Source organism: Lynx canadensis, chromosome X, assembly GCF_007474595.2.
Source record: "Lynx canadensis isolate LIC74 chromosome X, mLynCan4.pri.v2, whole genome shotgun sequence".
NCBI lineage: Eukaryota > Metazoa > Chordata > Mammalia > Carnivora > Felidae > Lynx > Lynx canadensis.
This window is the reverse complement of record NC_044321.2, coordinates 78933624-78951008: the sequence shown is the minus strand read 5'-3', so window position 1 is coordinate 78951008 and position 17385 is coordinate 78933624. Positions and strand designations below refer to the sequence as shown.

At 41.8% G+C, this 17385-nt stretch overlaps 1 protein-coding gene across 1 annotated transcript; it reads right to left on the bottom strand.

Moving 5' to 3' along the window:
- Window positions 1-1899: 1899 nt before the first annotated feature.
- On the bottom strand, window positions 1900-15564 carry ARL13A (ADP ribosylation factor like GTPase 13A). Its single transcript, XM_030306145.1, is given in 8 exon segments — window positions 1900-1935; window positions 5418-5508; window positions 6166-6353; window positions 6891-6996; window positions 7872-7905; window positions 7908-8117; window positions 14960-15030; window positions 15412-15564. Coding segments are annotated over 8 exon segments (795 nt in total). The 5' UTR covers window positions 15471-15564.
- Between the last annotated feature and the right edge of the window lie 1821 nt (window positions 15565-17385).

Here is a 17385-nt window from a genome sequence, read left to right as displayed (position 1 = left end):
ATGCTGACTGTATTGAGGGGATATTCTTTAAATAACTTTGTGATTGATAGACTGTGTATAGGAAAATTTAGTTGACACCCAGGAACACATACGTTATACAAGGGGAAGTGTGCCAATATACTGAAACTGAGATTTATCAGGTTGTTTCAACCTAAATTCTCCAACTTGCCCACATTTATAGGTAGCGCTCCCACCCCCTTTTAACCACACTTCCCTTTTGGCTGAGAAATTATGCCCGTCTCATAAATATACATGCCAGAAAGGCAAATGTAGATGATTCACTTTTCTTAAGAACACTGGTTTGTTGAATTACATTTTCTGTCTGATAAAACCCTTCTTCAGTAGAAATAGTTGAAGAATCCCTGAGTGAGAATGATTGTCAACATAATTCTTGAGTGACGTTTATTAGGCAAATTGGAGGAAAGTAGGTGGGTCAGGAGTGGCCAGAGAAGATCCAAGGAGGAAGCAGTACTTTTGGACAGGAAAGATAGAGTACTGGCTTGGGCACACAGGATATTTGGATTTTAAGAGTATCTCTGTCAGTAATTAGCTTTACAATCTTTGCACTTAACCTCTCTGTACCCCAAACTCCTTCATCTGTTTAACAACTGAGGTTGGATTAGAGGCTCTGTCTCAGAACCCTGTCAAAAACCCACAAGGTGCCTGGGGTAGTTCTTTTGGAAACAAGGCCATGTATAATGCATAATAGCAAATGATGCAATCTTAGTGTCATACCCTCTAGATGGGGTAGTAAGACCGATCATTCTGTGCAAGGTTTCTATCCTTCAGAAACAAGTATGGACTAGTAGGCTTAGAAGTTAAGAGCATGAGTTATGGAGTTGGACCATAGTTTGAAAACCAGTTATGCCACTTCCTAATGGGTGCCCTGGAACAAATGATTTCACATCCCTGAACATCAGTTTCTCCTTCTGTAAGATGATGTAATAAATAGTACCAACCTCATAGGCTTGTGAAGATGAAAGGCAATAGTATGTAAAGCATTTAGCCCAGCACCTGGCAAAATAGAAGTACTCAGTCATCCATGTCTGCTACAACTATTGTCATGCTTATTTCTATCAATGTAATTCTCTTGACTTGGGCATGGCTAGATTTCTGCACTTTTCTGGATATAGCTTTCTCTTTCTGCATGGAATTTGAGAAAAGCATAAGTAGATCTTTCTGACCTAATGCCAACTCTAGAGTCAGACCTGGATTCAAATCCCTGCTCTGCTTCTTACAGAGTGTGGGACCTTGGGCAAATTGTTTAACTTTTCTGCTCCTTAGTTCCCTAATATGTAAAATGCAGGCAGGTGTACTGCCTACCCCTAAAGGTTGTTGTGAATAAGATCATGAATGTGAAGAACTTAGGCCTGTGCCTAAGGCCTGACATCCAGAAGGCTCTCAATAAATGTTGGCTGTGATACTGATGGTGAAAGTAATAGTTGTAATAATAGTAAATACTACCACTACCCTCCATGGGATGGAAGACTGATTGTGTTCAAGTTTGTACAGTTTTTGCATACCTAACCAAAGTGTTGGGAGAGGCAGTAATTGTTCTTCCTGGCGGGATAGCAAGGGAATTGCTGCCAGGCTTCACAGACCATGGCAGGGAGCTTAAAAAAGACTTGTTCAGGTGCATGACTGAAAATGATTCAGCAGGGCATAATTCTCAGCAGAAAAGTTCTATTTATTTCTGCCAGTCCTCTTACACCCAAGAACCTTAGGGGAAAAAATGTAATCACAAAATGACCTTCCACTTCTAAGACTCGATTTCAGTTGGTCACCCATAGCATGTTGTTCATAGGCTTCATGAGGAACATTTGGGTGCAAAGACCTAAAGCCTCTGTTCGTCTTTGCCAAGGTCATCTTCATTCTCAAACGGATGCCACCTAACTTTTCTTAAGCCTCTCCGCAGGTATAAGCTTCATTTGACGGCTAGAACATAGATGTACAGGAACAATGGGAATCCTCAGGGATATGATGTTAGATAGGTGGACTTGTAGGGGGACTTTAGAGGTATTAGTAAGTAGAAGTGAAAAAAACTGAGCAATACTAACGATTCTAGAGATGAGCCCATTTGCTGAGGGAGGGATATGAGATTTTTTTTTTTTTTGATTTCCCTCCAGTTTTCTCTTTAATACCCTGCTAAAAGTCTAATAAGAGAAAGAAAACAGCCAGTCAGTGCAAATGAAGCTAAACACCAGATTTCCTGTCATTCCCAGATCACTCCTGGTTGGGAGGGTGTTGGCCCTTATGCACAAGAGGGTGTAAGACTGCTCCCCTCCAGGCACCTGCCCTCTGCCCCTGGCCCCATACTTTCTCTCAGTCTTGCTGTCTCCCCTCTCCCCTTCATATAAGGAATACTAACCACAGGATCCAGAGGAAGCTTCACAGGGATTTTCCAGTAACATCTCCTCTGTGTCCCAGGTATCCAGTTTTTTTTCCCCCCTGGGTTCTGAGGTTATAGAAATGAAAAATGGATTTCAATTTTAGACCGAGATTTAGGGGTAGTTTCTGACATCTCAAAAAACACTTCCTCTGCTCTTCTACAAGATTTCTCCCACTCAACTCTCATCCTCACCCCTCATCCCCAGAGCAGTGCCTCTCTCCTCCTCAATGGGTCTGGCCAAGTCTAGGCCCCTCCATATAGGTATAACAACCCAAGGCTCTGGGGTGGCTTGAAGGGCTAGATACTTTGGAGAGCAGAGGCGACATAATATTGACAGTTGACCATCATTGAAAATGGGGTCCCAAGGAACATTGAGAAGGAGTGGCCATTAACAACAATGGGCCTAACAGACACATGAAAAGATGCTCAACGTCACTCCTCATCAGGGAAATACAAATCAAAACCACACTGAGATACCACCTCATGCCAGTCAGAGTGGCCAAAATGAACAAATCAGGAGACTATAGATGCTGGAGAGGATGTGGAGAAACGGGAACCCTCTTGCACTGTTGGTGGGAATGCAAACTGGTGCAGCCACTCTGGAAAGCAGTGTGGAGGTTCCTCAGAAAATTAAAAATAGACCTACCCTATGACCCAGCAATAGCACTGCTAGGAATTTACCCAAGGGATACAGGAGTGCTGATGCATAGGGGCACTTGTACCCCAATGTTTATAGCAGCACTTTCAACAATAGCCAAATTATGGAAAGAGCCTAAATGTCCATCAACTGACGAATGGATAAAGAAGATGTGGTTTATATACACAATGGAATACTACTTGGCAATGAGAAAGAATGGAATGTGGCCATTTGTAGCAACATGGATGGAACTGGAGGGTATTATGCTAAGTGACATAAGTCAGGGAGAGGAAGACAGATACCATGTTTTCACTCTTATGTGGATCCTGAGAAACTTAACAGAAGACCATGGGGGAGGGGAAGGAGGAAAAAAAGTTACAGAGAGGGAGGGAGGCAAACCATAAGAGACTCCTAAATACTTAGAACAAACTGAGGGTTGATGGGGGGTGGGGGAGAGGGGAAAGTGGGTAATGGGCATTGAGGAGGGCACCTGTTGGGATGAGCACTGGGTGTTGTATGGAAACCAATTTGACAATAAATTATATTTAATATTAAAAAAACTCTTGTGATTCAGGCAACAACATGGATGACTCTTAAGTACATTGTTCTGAATAAAATAGGCAGACCCCCCCCCCCAAAAAAAAAACAACAACAATGGGCCTTCAAGGCCTCATAGCTTTTTTAAATGCCTTTATTGTTTTGGGAGACATTGTAAATGCTTATTATAAAACCTGGAATTTCCAAAAAAGCAAAAATCCAAAGAAAGTCACCTAGGCCTTTTACTTCTCAAAATCACCTAGTATTTTACCCCTAGAGAAAACCACTGCTGGTGTTTTGGTGATTTCCCTCCAGATATTCTGTGCATGTATACACATCATTCTAAACATGCTAGACTCTGATTTACCATATTCTCTAACAAAATATCAGGTTGTGGAAAACTTTCCATGTCAGTAAATATAAGTCAACATTATCCCTTTTAATGTCTACATCATATTCCATTGTATGAATGCACATTTATTTAGCCATTCCCTATTGTTAGCCCTTTGCTTGTTTTCAACTTTTAGCTATTGCACACAATGTTGGGTTTCCACATTTTTAAAGTTCTTAATATGTATATATACATATTGAGAGAGGGAGAGCAGAAGAGAGACACACAACCAAACTACTCACCATAAAGTAGTGAGTAGTACATAAAGGTTGTACTAATTTGTACTTACACCACTGGAAATCATAACCTTTAAGATAACCTGATAGCTGTGCAAACAAAAATCTTGTGTCACCCACTCAGTGCTGGGGCATCATACTGGGCTGCCAGATGATGGTCCCCAAGCACTCTCCCTGTACTTCATTAACTTCTTCTAACTACTAACCATAGTATGAGAAAAGAGCTTCAGACTCAAAATAGGAATATTCTTGTATAAATCATGAGAGAAGGCCTATATATCTTTCCTGACTAACCAATGGTCCAGCATTACCTTTAAAAGGATCATCTTCAATGCAAATTGGTGCAGCCACTCTGGAAAACAGTGTGGAGGTTCCTCAGAAAATTAAAAATAGACCTACCCTATGACCCAGCAATAGCACTGCTAGGAATTTACCCAAGGGATACAGGAGTACTGATGCATAGGGGCACTTGTACCCCAATGTTTATAGCAGCACTCTTAACAATAGCCAAGTTGTGGAAAGAGCCTAAATGTCCATCAACTGATGAATGGATAAAGAAATTGTGGTTTATATACACAATGGAGTACTACAGGGCAATGAGAAAGAACGAAATATGGCCCTTTGTAGCAACGTGGATGGAACTGGAGAGTGTGATGCTAAGTGAAATAAGCCATACAGAGAAAGACAGATACCATATGTTTTCACTCTTATGTGGATCCTGAAAAACTTAACAGAAACCCACGGGGGGGGGTAGGAAAAAAAAAGAGGTTAGAGTGGGAGAGAGCCAAAGCATAAGAGACTGTTAAAAACTGAGAACAAACTGAGGGTTGATGGGGGGTGGGAGGGAGGGGAGGGTGGGTGATGGGTATTGAGGAGGGCACCTTTTGGGATGAGCACTGGGTGTTGTATGGAAACCATTTTGACAATAAATTTCATATATTGAAAATAAAATAAAATAAAAGGATCATCTTCAATGCGTGGAGCTGGGGGCTGCAAGTCATCACTTCGATTGTCACAAAGCTCAGTAGTGTTCCAAGTTCTGTTTCCCCCAGAACATTCACCTTCCTCCATAGGTTCATCTAAAGCAAATGTTACTGATATGTTCTTTGTAGGCCTTAATCTTAAACCTTCTTTCTGTACAACAAGAAAATGGAGAAAAAAGTCAGTTGGTGCTCTGATAGTTCAGTGATTGGTCCCTTGGACAGTAACATTTAAAGAGCCATTTACCTGTAGGATTGGCTTTAGGGGCCTAGCTTCCATCGAGCATTGTCCTAGATGCTGTCTTTTTTCTTTTGACATTCCCATCCTGGTAGTGTGGCTGGGGAAGACAGGAGAGAAAAAGCAATAGTGCAAACAGACACACTTCAAGTTCCTTAATTGAATGCAGCTATTTCCCCATCCCTGCCATATGCCTTTGGACATTGAAAGGAGGAAAGGACAGAGCAAGAGGACATTTAGACCTTTTATTCCTCAAAACCTTAATCAACTCCTGTTTTCTTTTTTTCCTTTGTGTTCTTCTTTTCCATATTCCTGTTCTCTCTCATCTTTTCTTATTATCAGGAGGATCAGAGAACTGAAAGCAAAGAATGTGGGGTGGCTCCAAGACTTTCAGCCATAGAAGGTTTCCAATAAATTTCTTAAGTGGTTCCTGCTCCTTTTCTCCTCTGTGTGGCCCAATGAAACAACAGAAACCCTGTTTTGGAGAAGGGCTAATAGGCTAATCCTAATAGACTGGCTTTACCTTTATACAACTCATCCCACTAACATGACCACTCAAGTTGTGCTGAAGGGAGGGTATACCTCACAGTGTTGGAATGTTTGTGGTCATTGCCCTAGCCCCATTTGGGCCAGTGGATCTTGAGACATTGCTCAGCACTGCACAGAATCCAAACACTACCCAGAAGTTCCTGCATATGTTGAATATGGACTCCTGCATCTGTTCTTATCAGTACACCTAATAGAGGCAGCTCAGTACCTGTCTGATGAGGGTCTTTCCCCAGAGCTTCTGGTGCCCTTGGAGGTTGGGATGCTTGAGGGGAGTGGCTGTCGGCGAGTACACAGCTCTTCATATTTATCCCCAATGGCAGCTAATAGCCAGTGCAGCCCTTCAATTATGGGCTGATGGTTCCCTCTTTGGAGGTTTTTGATGACTGAAGAGGGTTCCTATGATAAAAAAGAGAAGAGAAGGCTGTAACCCAGGAGCCTGGGACCCCGGAGGTCCAAAGTCCTAATTATTATCAGCCAAGAACAGAGGTACACTTAAGCTCTGCTCTGTCTAGAGAGGCTCTAAGACTTCCTAGGAGAGACTTAGCACTCACTCCTGAGAAAGTAAATGAAAGACAAATGTTAAGGTCTTTTAATAAGTTGTGGTGTAATGTCCTGGATGTCTGACCTTGGGCAAGTCACTCATAATCTCTGAGCCTTAGCCTCTTTATCCATAAAATGAAGTATCCAATACTGAAACTTCTAACTGTAAAGAGCTATTTTGAAGTCCTAATGAGAAAACAGATGTGAAGGTGTTATAAGAATGTGTTATTTACTGTCAGTGTCGAGTCAAAAATCATCACTGTAGATGTTGCCTGCGGGGGAGGCTTTGCCTGAGACCTGGCATATGTGGCTGATTATGGAATGGGCCCAGGGATGCATCAACTGGGCTCAAGAGGGTAAGGGAGGGGATGAGGGGGGTGGGTAGATACTTACCACTCGGCACAGGGACTTGTTATCATTCACTAGCCTTTCTAGGAATAGATATTCAATAATATCACAGGGTAGGAGGGCATCCTTCTTGTCCTGTTTGTTTGCCATGCTAGAGCAGGGCATAGGAGAGAAGGAGGAAACAGAAGAGGAAGAGTGTAACAGAAATAGAGTCCAAGGGCAAGCAAAGAAGGGAAAGAGGAGGAGAACCAATTCTAGTACAACTACTACATATCCAGGAACTAGCTTCAAAGACATAACCAATGAGATGAGTCAGAAATTTTTCCAGCCAACTCTCAGTGGAGGAAAGAAGAGCACAAATAATTTTAATTCAAGATAATTCCCAGGCTTCATCTCTCACTTCCTCTACACTATGCCACAAAATTTTAATTAGAATTGCTAACCAGGATATGAACAGATTTGGAGTTTTTACGCACTCTCCCAACCTTTGTTCATGCTTGAGTTAGGGGTGCTAATGAGGAATGAAAAAGGCAAAAATAGAGTGGGGGAAGAGTGAGGATTGATGGGCCACCGGAATTATCACCTTGGAATGAGTGCTAGTTACATAACTCTTGGGTAGTTAGCCAAAGGAGGAGTCCTTTGGCATCAATTATACAAAATAAGGATTGTTTTCTGCTATCTTCTCAGGGCTAGAAACTGAAGCCAGAAAAGAAAAAAATTCAGGAAGGCAGACTTCCAGAAGAGTTGAGGGAAGGGGTGGAAGATCCAGATATTACTCTCCATTTCCCTTTGATGCTTGCCTTCAGAATTACCTTTCTATAGGTAGGTAACATGTTCCCCCATGGCAATATGTGATAGAAAGTGGCTCTTAAAAACAGCCCCCAGAGGACTGGCCCACTTCCCTTCACTGAGCCCAAGGGAGGAGAAGGTCAAGCTGGGTATGACAAAGGGACCACCCTTCCTCCATCTACTCTTCTGAAGGTACAAAATGGGAAGGGGAAATTGGTCACAAAAGCAGAGTCTTACAGTAGGATAGGTTTCCCTGCCACTCTTTTATCAGCAGACGCGTTAAGATGATCTTCACTTCCTGCATGCGTCCCAAGTCACTGGAATCCAGGACAAAAACAAGTCCGTGTGCCTGTGCATAGTAGTTCGGTCAGGTTTCTTGGCCCTTCATGTCTCCACTCAAGTCATAGATGGAAACTTCATACTCATGCAGTAGGAGTGTAGTCAATTCAGATTTCAGACAATTGTTCATCCTACTTGGAAGTACTATGCATAGGGGAAGAGAGGCGAAGCAACCACAAAGCAGGGGAATTGAGTTAGATGTGAGAATTTGTTAAGCAGTGATTTGAAGCTTGACCAGAGCCTTTCCTGAGGAATCCCACTGAGGCATCCTGCCATCCTGCTCACACTCACAGATTCATCTTCCTAAACCAGCACTTGGTCATGCTACCCTTTCCTGGCTCAGTAACCTTTGGTGAGTGCCCACTGCTCCCAGGATAGAATACACACTCCTTTGCCACCTAACCTCCCAGACCTGACTGGTGTCCACAGTGCTCCTGGTACACACCCAGTTTCTTCCCCTTTCTGCTCCTTGGCTCATGTTCTACCCACCCCCCCCACCCCCTCCCTGGCCATTCCACAAGAATGTCATGCTTTGTCTTGTTCTGGGCCTTCAGAAGATGCTATTCCCACTGCTTAGAACACTCTTCCATTACTCTTTATTTGGCTAATGCCTTTTAAAAAATATATCAATTTAGGGGCACTTGGGTGGCTCAGTTAATTAAGCCTCCCACATTGGCTCAGGTCATGATCTCACAGTTCATGGGTTCGAGCCCTGCATCAGGCTCTGTGCTGACAGCTCAGAGCCTGGAGCCTGCTTCATATTCTGTGTCTCCGTCTCTCTCTGCCCTTCCCCCACTCATGCTGTGTCTCTCTGTCAAAAAATAAACATTAAATAACTTTTTATAAATAAATAAATAAATAAATAAATAAATAAATAAATAATAAAATATCAGTTTAGGGACACCTAGGTGGTTCAGTTGGTTATGCATCTGACTTGAGCTCAGGTCATCATCTGACAGTTTATGAGTTCAAGCCCCGCATCGAGCTCTCTGCTGTCAGCAGGGATCCTGCTTTGGGTCCCCTGTCTCCCTCTCTCTCTCTGCCCCTGCCCTGCTTGCACTCTGTCTCTCTCAAAATAAATAAATAAACCTAGTTTTTTTTTCCTTTTATATCAATTTAGATCTTGTTTTCTCTAGAAAGTTTTCCCTAACTTACACCACCATCCCCTAGTCTAGACAGGTGTCTTTCTTCTGGGCTTAACCACTCTCACAGCACATATTAGTGTTAGAAATTTTATGATTTTGTTATGTGAGTTATAAACTACAACAGGACAGGAACCCTTTCAGTTTCATTCACTATTATACTCATGATGCTGAGCACAGAAGGTGGCATACAGCTAGCACAAATGAATATTTGTTCAATGGATTTTGATGAATGAATGAATGAATGAATGAGTGAGTGAATGAACAAGCGGCCCTTCTCTCCCACCCATTCTTCAAGGCCCAGCTCAAGTAGCACTTTCTTTAGGAAGCCTCTCTGACCTATCCAGCTCTCACTTCTCTCGTTGAGCACGTGGTATATTAAACTTGTTGTTAACCTCATTCTGTGCACGTCCTATGTTCCCAACTAAAATATGAGCTCTGTCATGGCGGGGCTCTGCATTACCTTACATACAGTAGGTGTTCAACAAATGTTTATGGTGCCTGTTACTGTGGATACAAGTATGAAGTTCTCTTCCTCATGTCTCCTCCAAGAAACCATCCTAACTCAGATACATTTACCATTTCAAGACTATTGCCAGAGCATAGTATCCCATAGGGCATTCCATACCTCTTACAGCTCTCATAGAAATGCAGTTCAAAATGACAATCTTTATACACATTTCAGTCTTTTGAACTGACAGTCCTGGCCTAGCTCTCTCCCCACATTAGTACTAAAGTGATTTTATAGATTCTATACACTCATACCTGGAAGTTCTCACACCAACATTGGTAGCTTATTTACATATAGTCTTAGACCTACCTGTGACATTTTTCCATGGCATTGCAAGAATGAGTCATTTAGCTGAGAAGTTAGTAAGATGCTTTCAGATCTTTGGAAATGTATGATTACACACACATTTACATGTATGTGTGTATGTGTGTGTGTGTATTATTATCATTACATTTTAATGTGATCTTATAATTCCTGTTTTCATGTCAGTCAATCATCTTTTTTTTTAAAGTTTATTTATTTTTGACAGAGAGAGAGACAGAGAGAGAGAGAGAGAGAGAGAGAGAGAGAGAGAGAGAGAGAGAGAACGAGTGGGGGAGGGGCAGAGGGAGACACAGAATCTGAAGCAGGCTCCAGGCTCCGAGCTGTCAGCACAGAGCCCAACGTGGGGCTCAAACTCATGGACTGCAAGATCATGACCTGAGCCAAAGTCGGATGCTCAACCAACTGAGCCACCCAAGTGCCCCTCACCTTTTTAATTATAGTTTTCAGATAACATAGTTTTCAGTTACAACTTTGGTGTGATATTTGCTATGTCTGTATTAGACTACTTAAAAATAATGAGTGAAACTAAAGGTAATTTTCAAATCTTGTTTCCTGCATCCAAGCAAGCTTTATATTATTTTTTCCCTGTCAGAGCAAATCATTTCCCCTAGATTTTTTTCCCTTTTACTTGAAAACTTACCAATTCCTTCAGTAATGCAATGTATTGTTGGTGAACCTTAGAAGCCATGAGAAGTTGTTCCCTGATAATTTACATTTCTCTTATTTTCTCTATTAATTTATAAACTCCCTGAATACAAGTGCTGAGTGTAATTCATCTCTGTATCCCTAGAAGAGTATTTCATAAAGGATATTCTTGGGACTGTCTGCTTCAGAGTTACATGGGGGTGATTGTTAAGTTCTACTTTATACCAAATGAATCAGAACCTCTGTGTTTGGGACACTGGCATTTGTATGTTTAACAAACTCCTTTAGTTAAGAAAATCCCCAGGTGATTTTTCTGCACTTCAAAGCTTGAGACTCACTGCCCTAGAAAGCAGTGAAACTCATGCCTGTTGTGTCTCAGCATCATCTGGTGCACTTGTTAAGATTTTGAATCTGTGGGTCCACCCAGACCAAAGTAACTGAACCTCCAGGCACCTGGATCAGTAGGTATGAAATCTCTCCAGGTACTTCTGAATTTTGGCTCTCTGTACTCACTATGCTCCATGATCACCTGTGGAGCTTTTAAAACCTAAGACGCTAGGCCTCATTCTTTGAAGGTTTGATGCCATAGATCTGGGGTGGGGCTTAAGCATCCTTTTTTTTTTTTTAAGCTCCCCAGGTGACTGAATGTATAGCCGATTTGAGAGGCACTGCTCTAAATGCCCTCATCTAGGGCATCTGCTTGTGCTTATGTTGGGGGTTTCTTGCCCCACGTGACTATGCCAGACAAAAAGTTATAGTGAATGGTATCCTTGATAATAATGGCTTATGTCCCAAAATATTTTATAGCTGGAATCATCAAATGTTCACACAAGTTATGACTTGTAGAATGGAATTTCTTTCCTAGGCTGTTGTCTGTTCTTAACAATCATAAACATTTGCAGGAGCAGGTGAGGTGATCTATTGTATTTGGGTACAGAGCAACCTACTAGATTGACTCTGGTTGTCCTGCATGGACAGAGATGGCCTGAGACATTCTTCACAATGTGAAATCAGTAGCACTTTGCTTCTTGACCATTAAAAACTATTCTTTGAATGAAGTTACAACCATAAGCCTATTGGTTTATGAATCAGCCCCCAAGTTAGTCACCAGCCACAAGGCAAGTTATACAGTAACACATTAAATAGACTACAGGCTTTTTCCTCTAGGAATTAGAATGAAAAGCAGGTATATTCTCACAGACAAAATGGTACATGGCTAATTGCAGATGAATGCTTCCCAAAGCTGGCTGGCCATCAGAAACACCTGGGGAGTTTTTAAAAAATAGATTCCCAGGCCTCACCCAGAGTGGATGGGAATCTAGGGGTGGGGCTGAGTTGGGGCTCTGAAAATTATCCCCACTTTTATCAGTTATCTTGTGATTTATCTTGGCTCCTTGATTTTCCTGCTACTGTTTACGTTTCATTTTTCTGCCTATCAGAAAGTTGGGAGAGACAGTGAATCCATTTTGCTGCCTATTAGGGGAAAGGATGGGGAATGGAGAAGTTGTAAAGAGGCAATATGTTGCCTGAGGAGAATGGTGGAATGGGGGAGAACATTCATTCCACAAATACTTTTTGAGTGCCTGCCTGACGGTACTAAAAGTACAGACTAAAGATACAGAGCTGAAAAGATCCATTACTTCTCAAGGGGCTCACAGTCTAGGGGATGGATTTGCTGTTGTACAGTGATGTGTCTTAAGTGCATGATAGAGGGAGGCACAGAATAGAGTGGGATCTAGGAAGGAGGTGCTGAGCATTAGGGGTAGCCCAGGTCACACTGGGGTCAAGCTTAAGCTTGTGACTCAGGGCATTTGATTAAGCAGTTAGGTATTGGAGCGAATGAAATGCTAGGTAATGAGATAGCATGTACAGAGTGTGTGCATGTGAACTAGAATGGTATGATCACAGAAGAATGGCAAATAATTTGTTTTGGCTCTATCAGGGAGCATATGCAGAGAGCATGGGAAATGAAATTGGAGGAGAAGTCAGGGGCCAAATCGTGGAGGACCTTGTATATTGCTAACGAATTTAAGTTTTGTTTTGATAACATTGGAGAGGAATTGAATGGTTTTGAATAAGGAAGCTCCATGATCAGGGTTTTGCATTAGGTCTTTCAGGCAACCATGTGGATTGAATACTGGGGGTGGAGGACAACTAGAGATGGCAAAATCAGCCAGCAGGCAGTTACTGTGGTTCAAGGAAATTGATGCAGACTTCAAGTAGACTAGTAGAGGAGTCAAGTTAGCCCTTTCCTGTATCTTGCTGAGAGCCCAGGTTATATAAAGTTCAGCCACATCATCATGCCCCTTCTTTTATTTAATAAACATTAATGGAGGGCATCCTATGCTGGGATCCCTGATTGACTGGTTAGCAGTTAGATGGGTCTTCACAACTAGAATAGTAGCTTCCTGAAATTCTGTGTAACTTCTTCTTGAAGTGTCAGGGTATTAAACTGGAGATCTGGTATTAAAGTTGCATGTCTCTGAACTGACAACATTTCTCAAGCTCCAACCCTCTATATTAACTGTCACAAAGAGTTTCATGTTATTAAACTTCTTCATCATCCCACACTTGTCTCTCTTATCTAGACCAAATTCCACTTTAATTGAATTCTGAAACTAGACACTGTTTCAAACATGCTATCCTTTATAATTTTTTTTTCTACTTTCTAAATTTTATTTATTTTTTTATATATATATGAAATTTATTGACAAATTGGTTTCCATACAACACCCAGTGCTCATCCCAAAAGGTGCCCTCCTCAATACCCATCACCCACCCTCCCCTCCCTCCCACCCCCCATCAACCCTCAGTTTGTTCTCAGTTTTTAACAGTCTCTTATGCTTTGGCTCTCTCCCACTCTAACCTCTTTTTTTTTTTTTCCTTCCCCTCCCCCGTGGGTTTCTGTTAAGTTTCTCAGGATCCACATAAGAGTGAAACCATATGGTATCTGTCTTTCTCTGTATGGCTTATTTCACTTAGCATTACACTCTCCAGTTCCATCCACGTTGCTACAAAAGGCCATATTTCATTTTTTCTCATTGCCACGTAGTATTCCATTGTGTATATATACCACAATTTCTTTATCCATTCATCAGTTGATGGACATTTAGGCTCTTTCCATAATTTGGCTATTGTTGAGAGTGCTGCTATGAACATTGGGGTACAAGTGCCCCTATGCATCAGTACTCCTGTATCCCTTGGATAAATTCCTAGCAGTGCTATTGCTGGGTCATAGGGTAGGTCTATTTTTAATTTTCTGAGGAACCTCCACACTGCTTTCCAGAGCGGCTGCACCAATTTGCATTCCCACCAACATTGCAAGAGGGTTCCTGTTTCTCCACATCCTCTCCAGCATCTATAGGCTCCTGATTTGTTCATTTTGGCCACTCTGACTGGCGTGAGGTGATACCTGAGTGTGGTTTTGATTTGTATTTCCCTGATAAGGAGCGATGCTGAACATCTTTTCATGTGCCTGTTGGCCATCTGGATGTCTTCTTTAGAGAAGTGTCTATTCATGTTTTCTGCCCATTTCTTCACTGGGTTATTTGTTTTTTGGGTGTGGAGTTTGGTGAGCTCTTTATAGATTTTAGATACTAGCCCTTTGTCCGATATGTCATTTGCAAATATCTTTTCCCATTCCGTTGGTTGCCTTTTAGTTTTGTTGTTTCCTTTGCTGTGCAGAAACTTTTTATCTTCATAAGGTCCCAGTAATTCACTTTTGCTTTTAATTCCCTTGCCTTTGGGGATGTGTCGAGTAAGAGATTGCTACGGCTGAGGTCAGAGAGGTCTTTTCCTGCTTTCTCCTCTAAGGTTTTGATGGTTTCCTGTCTCACATTTAGGTCCTTTATCCATTTTGAGTTTATTTTTGTGAATGGTGTGAGAAAGTGGTCTAGTTTCAACCTTCTGCATGTTGCTGTCCAGTTCTCCCAGCACCATTTGTTAAAGAGACTGTCTTTTTTCCATTGGATGTTCTTTCCTGCTTTGTCAAAGATGAGTTGGCCATACATTTGTGGGTCTAGTTCTGGGGTTTCTATTCTATTCCATTGGTCTGTGTGTCTGTTTTTGCGCCAGCCTTCCTTTATAATTGACTGCAGTACTTAACATAGTTTGAGCTCATTCACACTACACTATGAGAGGACCTTCAATTAGGATATCTTATAAAGGGAGAGGTGACAGACATTACCTAAACAGGCTGATAATACCCAATGAGAGGAGTGTGTGTGTGGGAAGTGTTTATCTTCAAAAGAGCAAAAGAAGGAACCTGAGGGCCATGAAATACAGCTGGGAAGGAATGGTTATTTCATTGGTCTCTGGGGCCCATGGGAGACCTAAACTAGTATCTAATGCTCTTAATTCCTAACGTCTTTGGAAAGCCTCCACAAGAATGGTTTTGCCTGAGTTGTCTAATCCAATGATAATGATGGTCACATTCCTGGAAATGGAAAAGAAAAATGAGCCAAGGCCTTAAAAAGCACTGTTCGTTCTCAGGAGAAACAAAGAATTCTACTTTTCCTTGATTGATTGAGGCTCTGCCTGTCGTAGTCCCAATGCATGTACCATAAAGAGCACACCCAAGGCGGTATAAAGTGGTATGGGAACCCCTTCCCAAAACCTCTAAGGATACTTTTCTTCCCTGATTTACTTGCCTTGTAGAATTGGCCATCCTCCCCCAAACTTGTCTCCAGTCTTGCAGATGTTGCTTAATCACTTTCCTTCATAATATATATCATGAAGATTTGTCCCCTGAGGGACTGTGGAAAGATATGTTGGAGGAAATGGTGGAATAGGTCTAGAGAAATAACTGCAAAATTACCTTTGTGTCTCTTCAGCTGTCTTTAGCTGAGACCAGCAGGATGTCAATAGCCGGAACATGATTCAGCTTGGTTCTTTAATATTAAGTGAAACAAGTAAATGAAAAATAAGCCCCATTATTAGCACTGAACCTGTCAGCTTATGAGTACACAGGTGCCGATAAACAACAGAAGTCCGTAACTTCATTCTATCCAATCTTGTCTATAAATGTCATAGAGGGAGAAACTGGTTATTCTCAACTCCACTGATAGGTACCTGCAAAGTGGGGGATTTCTTATCAAAGCAACCCACCATGGGCATGATAACATCAGGTGTGGCCTATTTCTTCAGTCATAGTTCATGTCTGTTAGGAATATCTTCATTCAATCCTGGATGGGGACAGGGTATGTGCTGATGACTTGGAAAAGAATCACATTAGATTTCAAGTAGGACCTATTGGGAGACCTAGTCTAAGTAACAACAGTACATTGGGCTTGGTTCTCTTATTGTTTCTGCTTCAAAAATGTGGGTGTTGGTGACCCAGTCTCATAGATTTCATACAATTTCTAGTGCTTTAAGAGACCTTGGAAATCGGGACACCTGGATGGCTCAGTCGGTTAAGTGACCAACTCTTGATTCGGCTCAGGACATGATCTCATAGTCGTAGGGTCAAGCCCCACATCAGGCTCTGTACTGAGGGTAGAGCCTGCTTGGGATTCCCTCTTTCCCCCTCTCTCTGCCCCTCCCCTGCTCATGCTCTCTCTCTCAAAATAAATGAATAAGCTGAAAAAAAAGAGACTTTAGAGATTACCTAGTCTAATAGATTTCAAACATCAGTCCATGTGCCTCACTCTCAAAGATTCCAGAGAGCTGCGTAAGCTCCCCAGGTGATTTCAAAGTGCATCCATATTTGGAAGTCATTGCCTAAGTAAAAAGGGCAATTTAGACAATCACTTCAAGGTTTATCCATGTTGTAGCATATATTAGTATTTTGTTCCTTTTTGTGGTTGAATAATATTCCATTGTGTGGATATACTACATTTTGTTTATCCATTCATCAGTTGATATTGCTTCTACTTTTTGGCTCATAGGAATAATGCTGCTGTAAACATTTGTGTACAAGCTTCTGTATGGGCATATGTTTTCAGCTCTCTTGGGTATATACCTAGGAATGCAATTACTGAATCATATGATAACTTTATGTTTAACCTTTTGAGGCAGTGCCAGACTGTTTTCCAAAGTGGCTGCAGTATTTTACACTCCCACCAGCACTACGGGAGGGTTCCAATTTCTCCACATCTTCACCAACACTTGTTGTCTTTTTGTTTATAGCTATCCTAGAGGGTGTGAAGTGGTATCTAATTGTGGTTTTGATTTACATTTTCATAATCACTAATTACATTGGAGCCTGGAGCTGGGGGAAGTGCTGCTTGGGTTAGCAAATACTTCAGATGGGATTTGCTTAGCTATCTAATGAGCACAGTGCATGTCCAACTTATCAATGGATAACTCAGCAGGGTTCTGCAGAATCATTCACTATTTTGGAGAATTGCTATCCCCAAATAGAGACTCACACTTCATGGCATTACTGAGAGTACAATTTATTCCCTAGGAAAATCACTTGCCTCCCCATAAGGACCCCCTGGAGAATGGCTGGCTTATGCCAAATGAAAGGGAAACCTTATATATGGTCTATGATCAAATCCAGCCTTACTCCTGCTTTGCTTATGAAGCTGATAAGACCTAGAGCCTGAAACACCAGAGCCTGATTGCCTGGGTTCCTTGATCGCTATCTCCCTTTGAGATGAGGCCAGTAGCAGCTTCATGTCTAGTTCCTGATAATTGGCAGAGCTTCCTAGCTTGATCTCAGGCTCTGTGTATTTGTTAGTGCCACCAAGAAAGGTAAAACTGACATCACACAAGTTTTTCCTCAAGGACTCATTCTAAAGAAGGATAAATAAATAGGATAACTGAGGAAGAAAACAATTAGACTAAG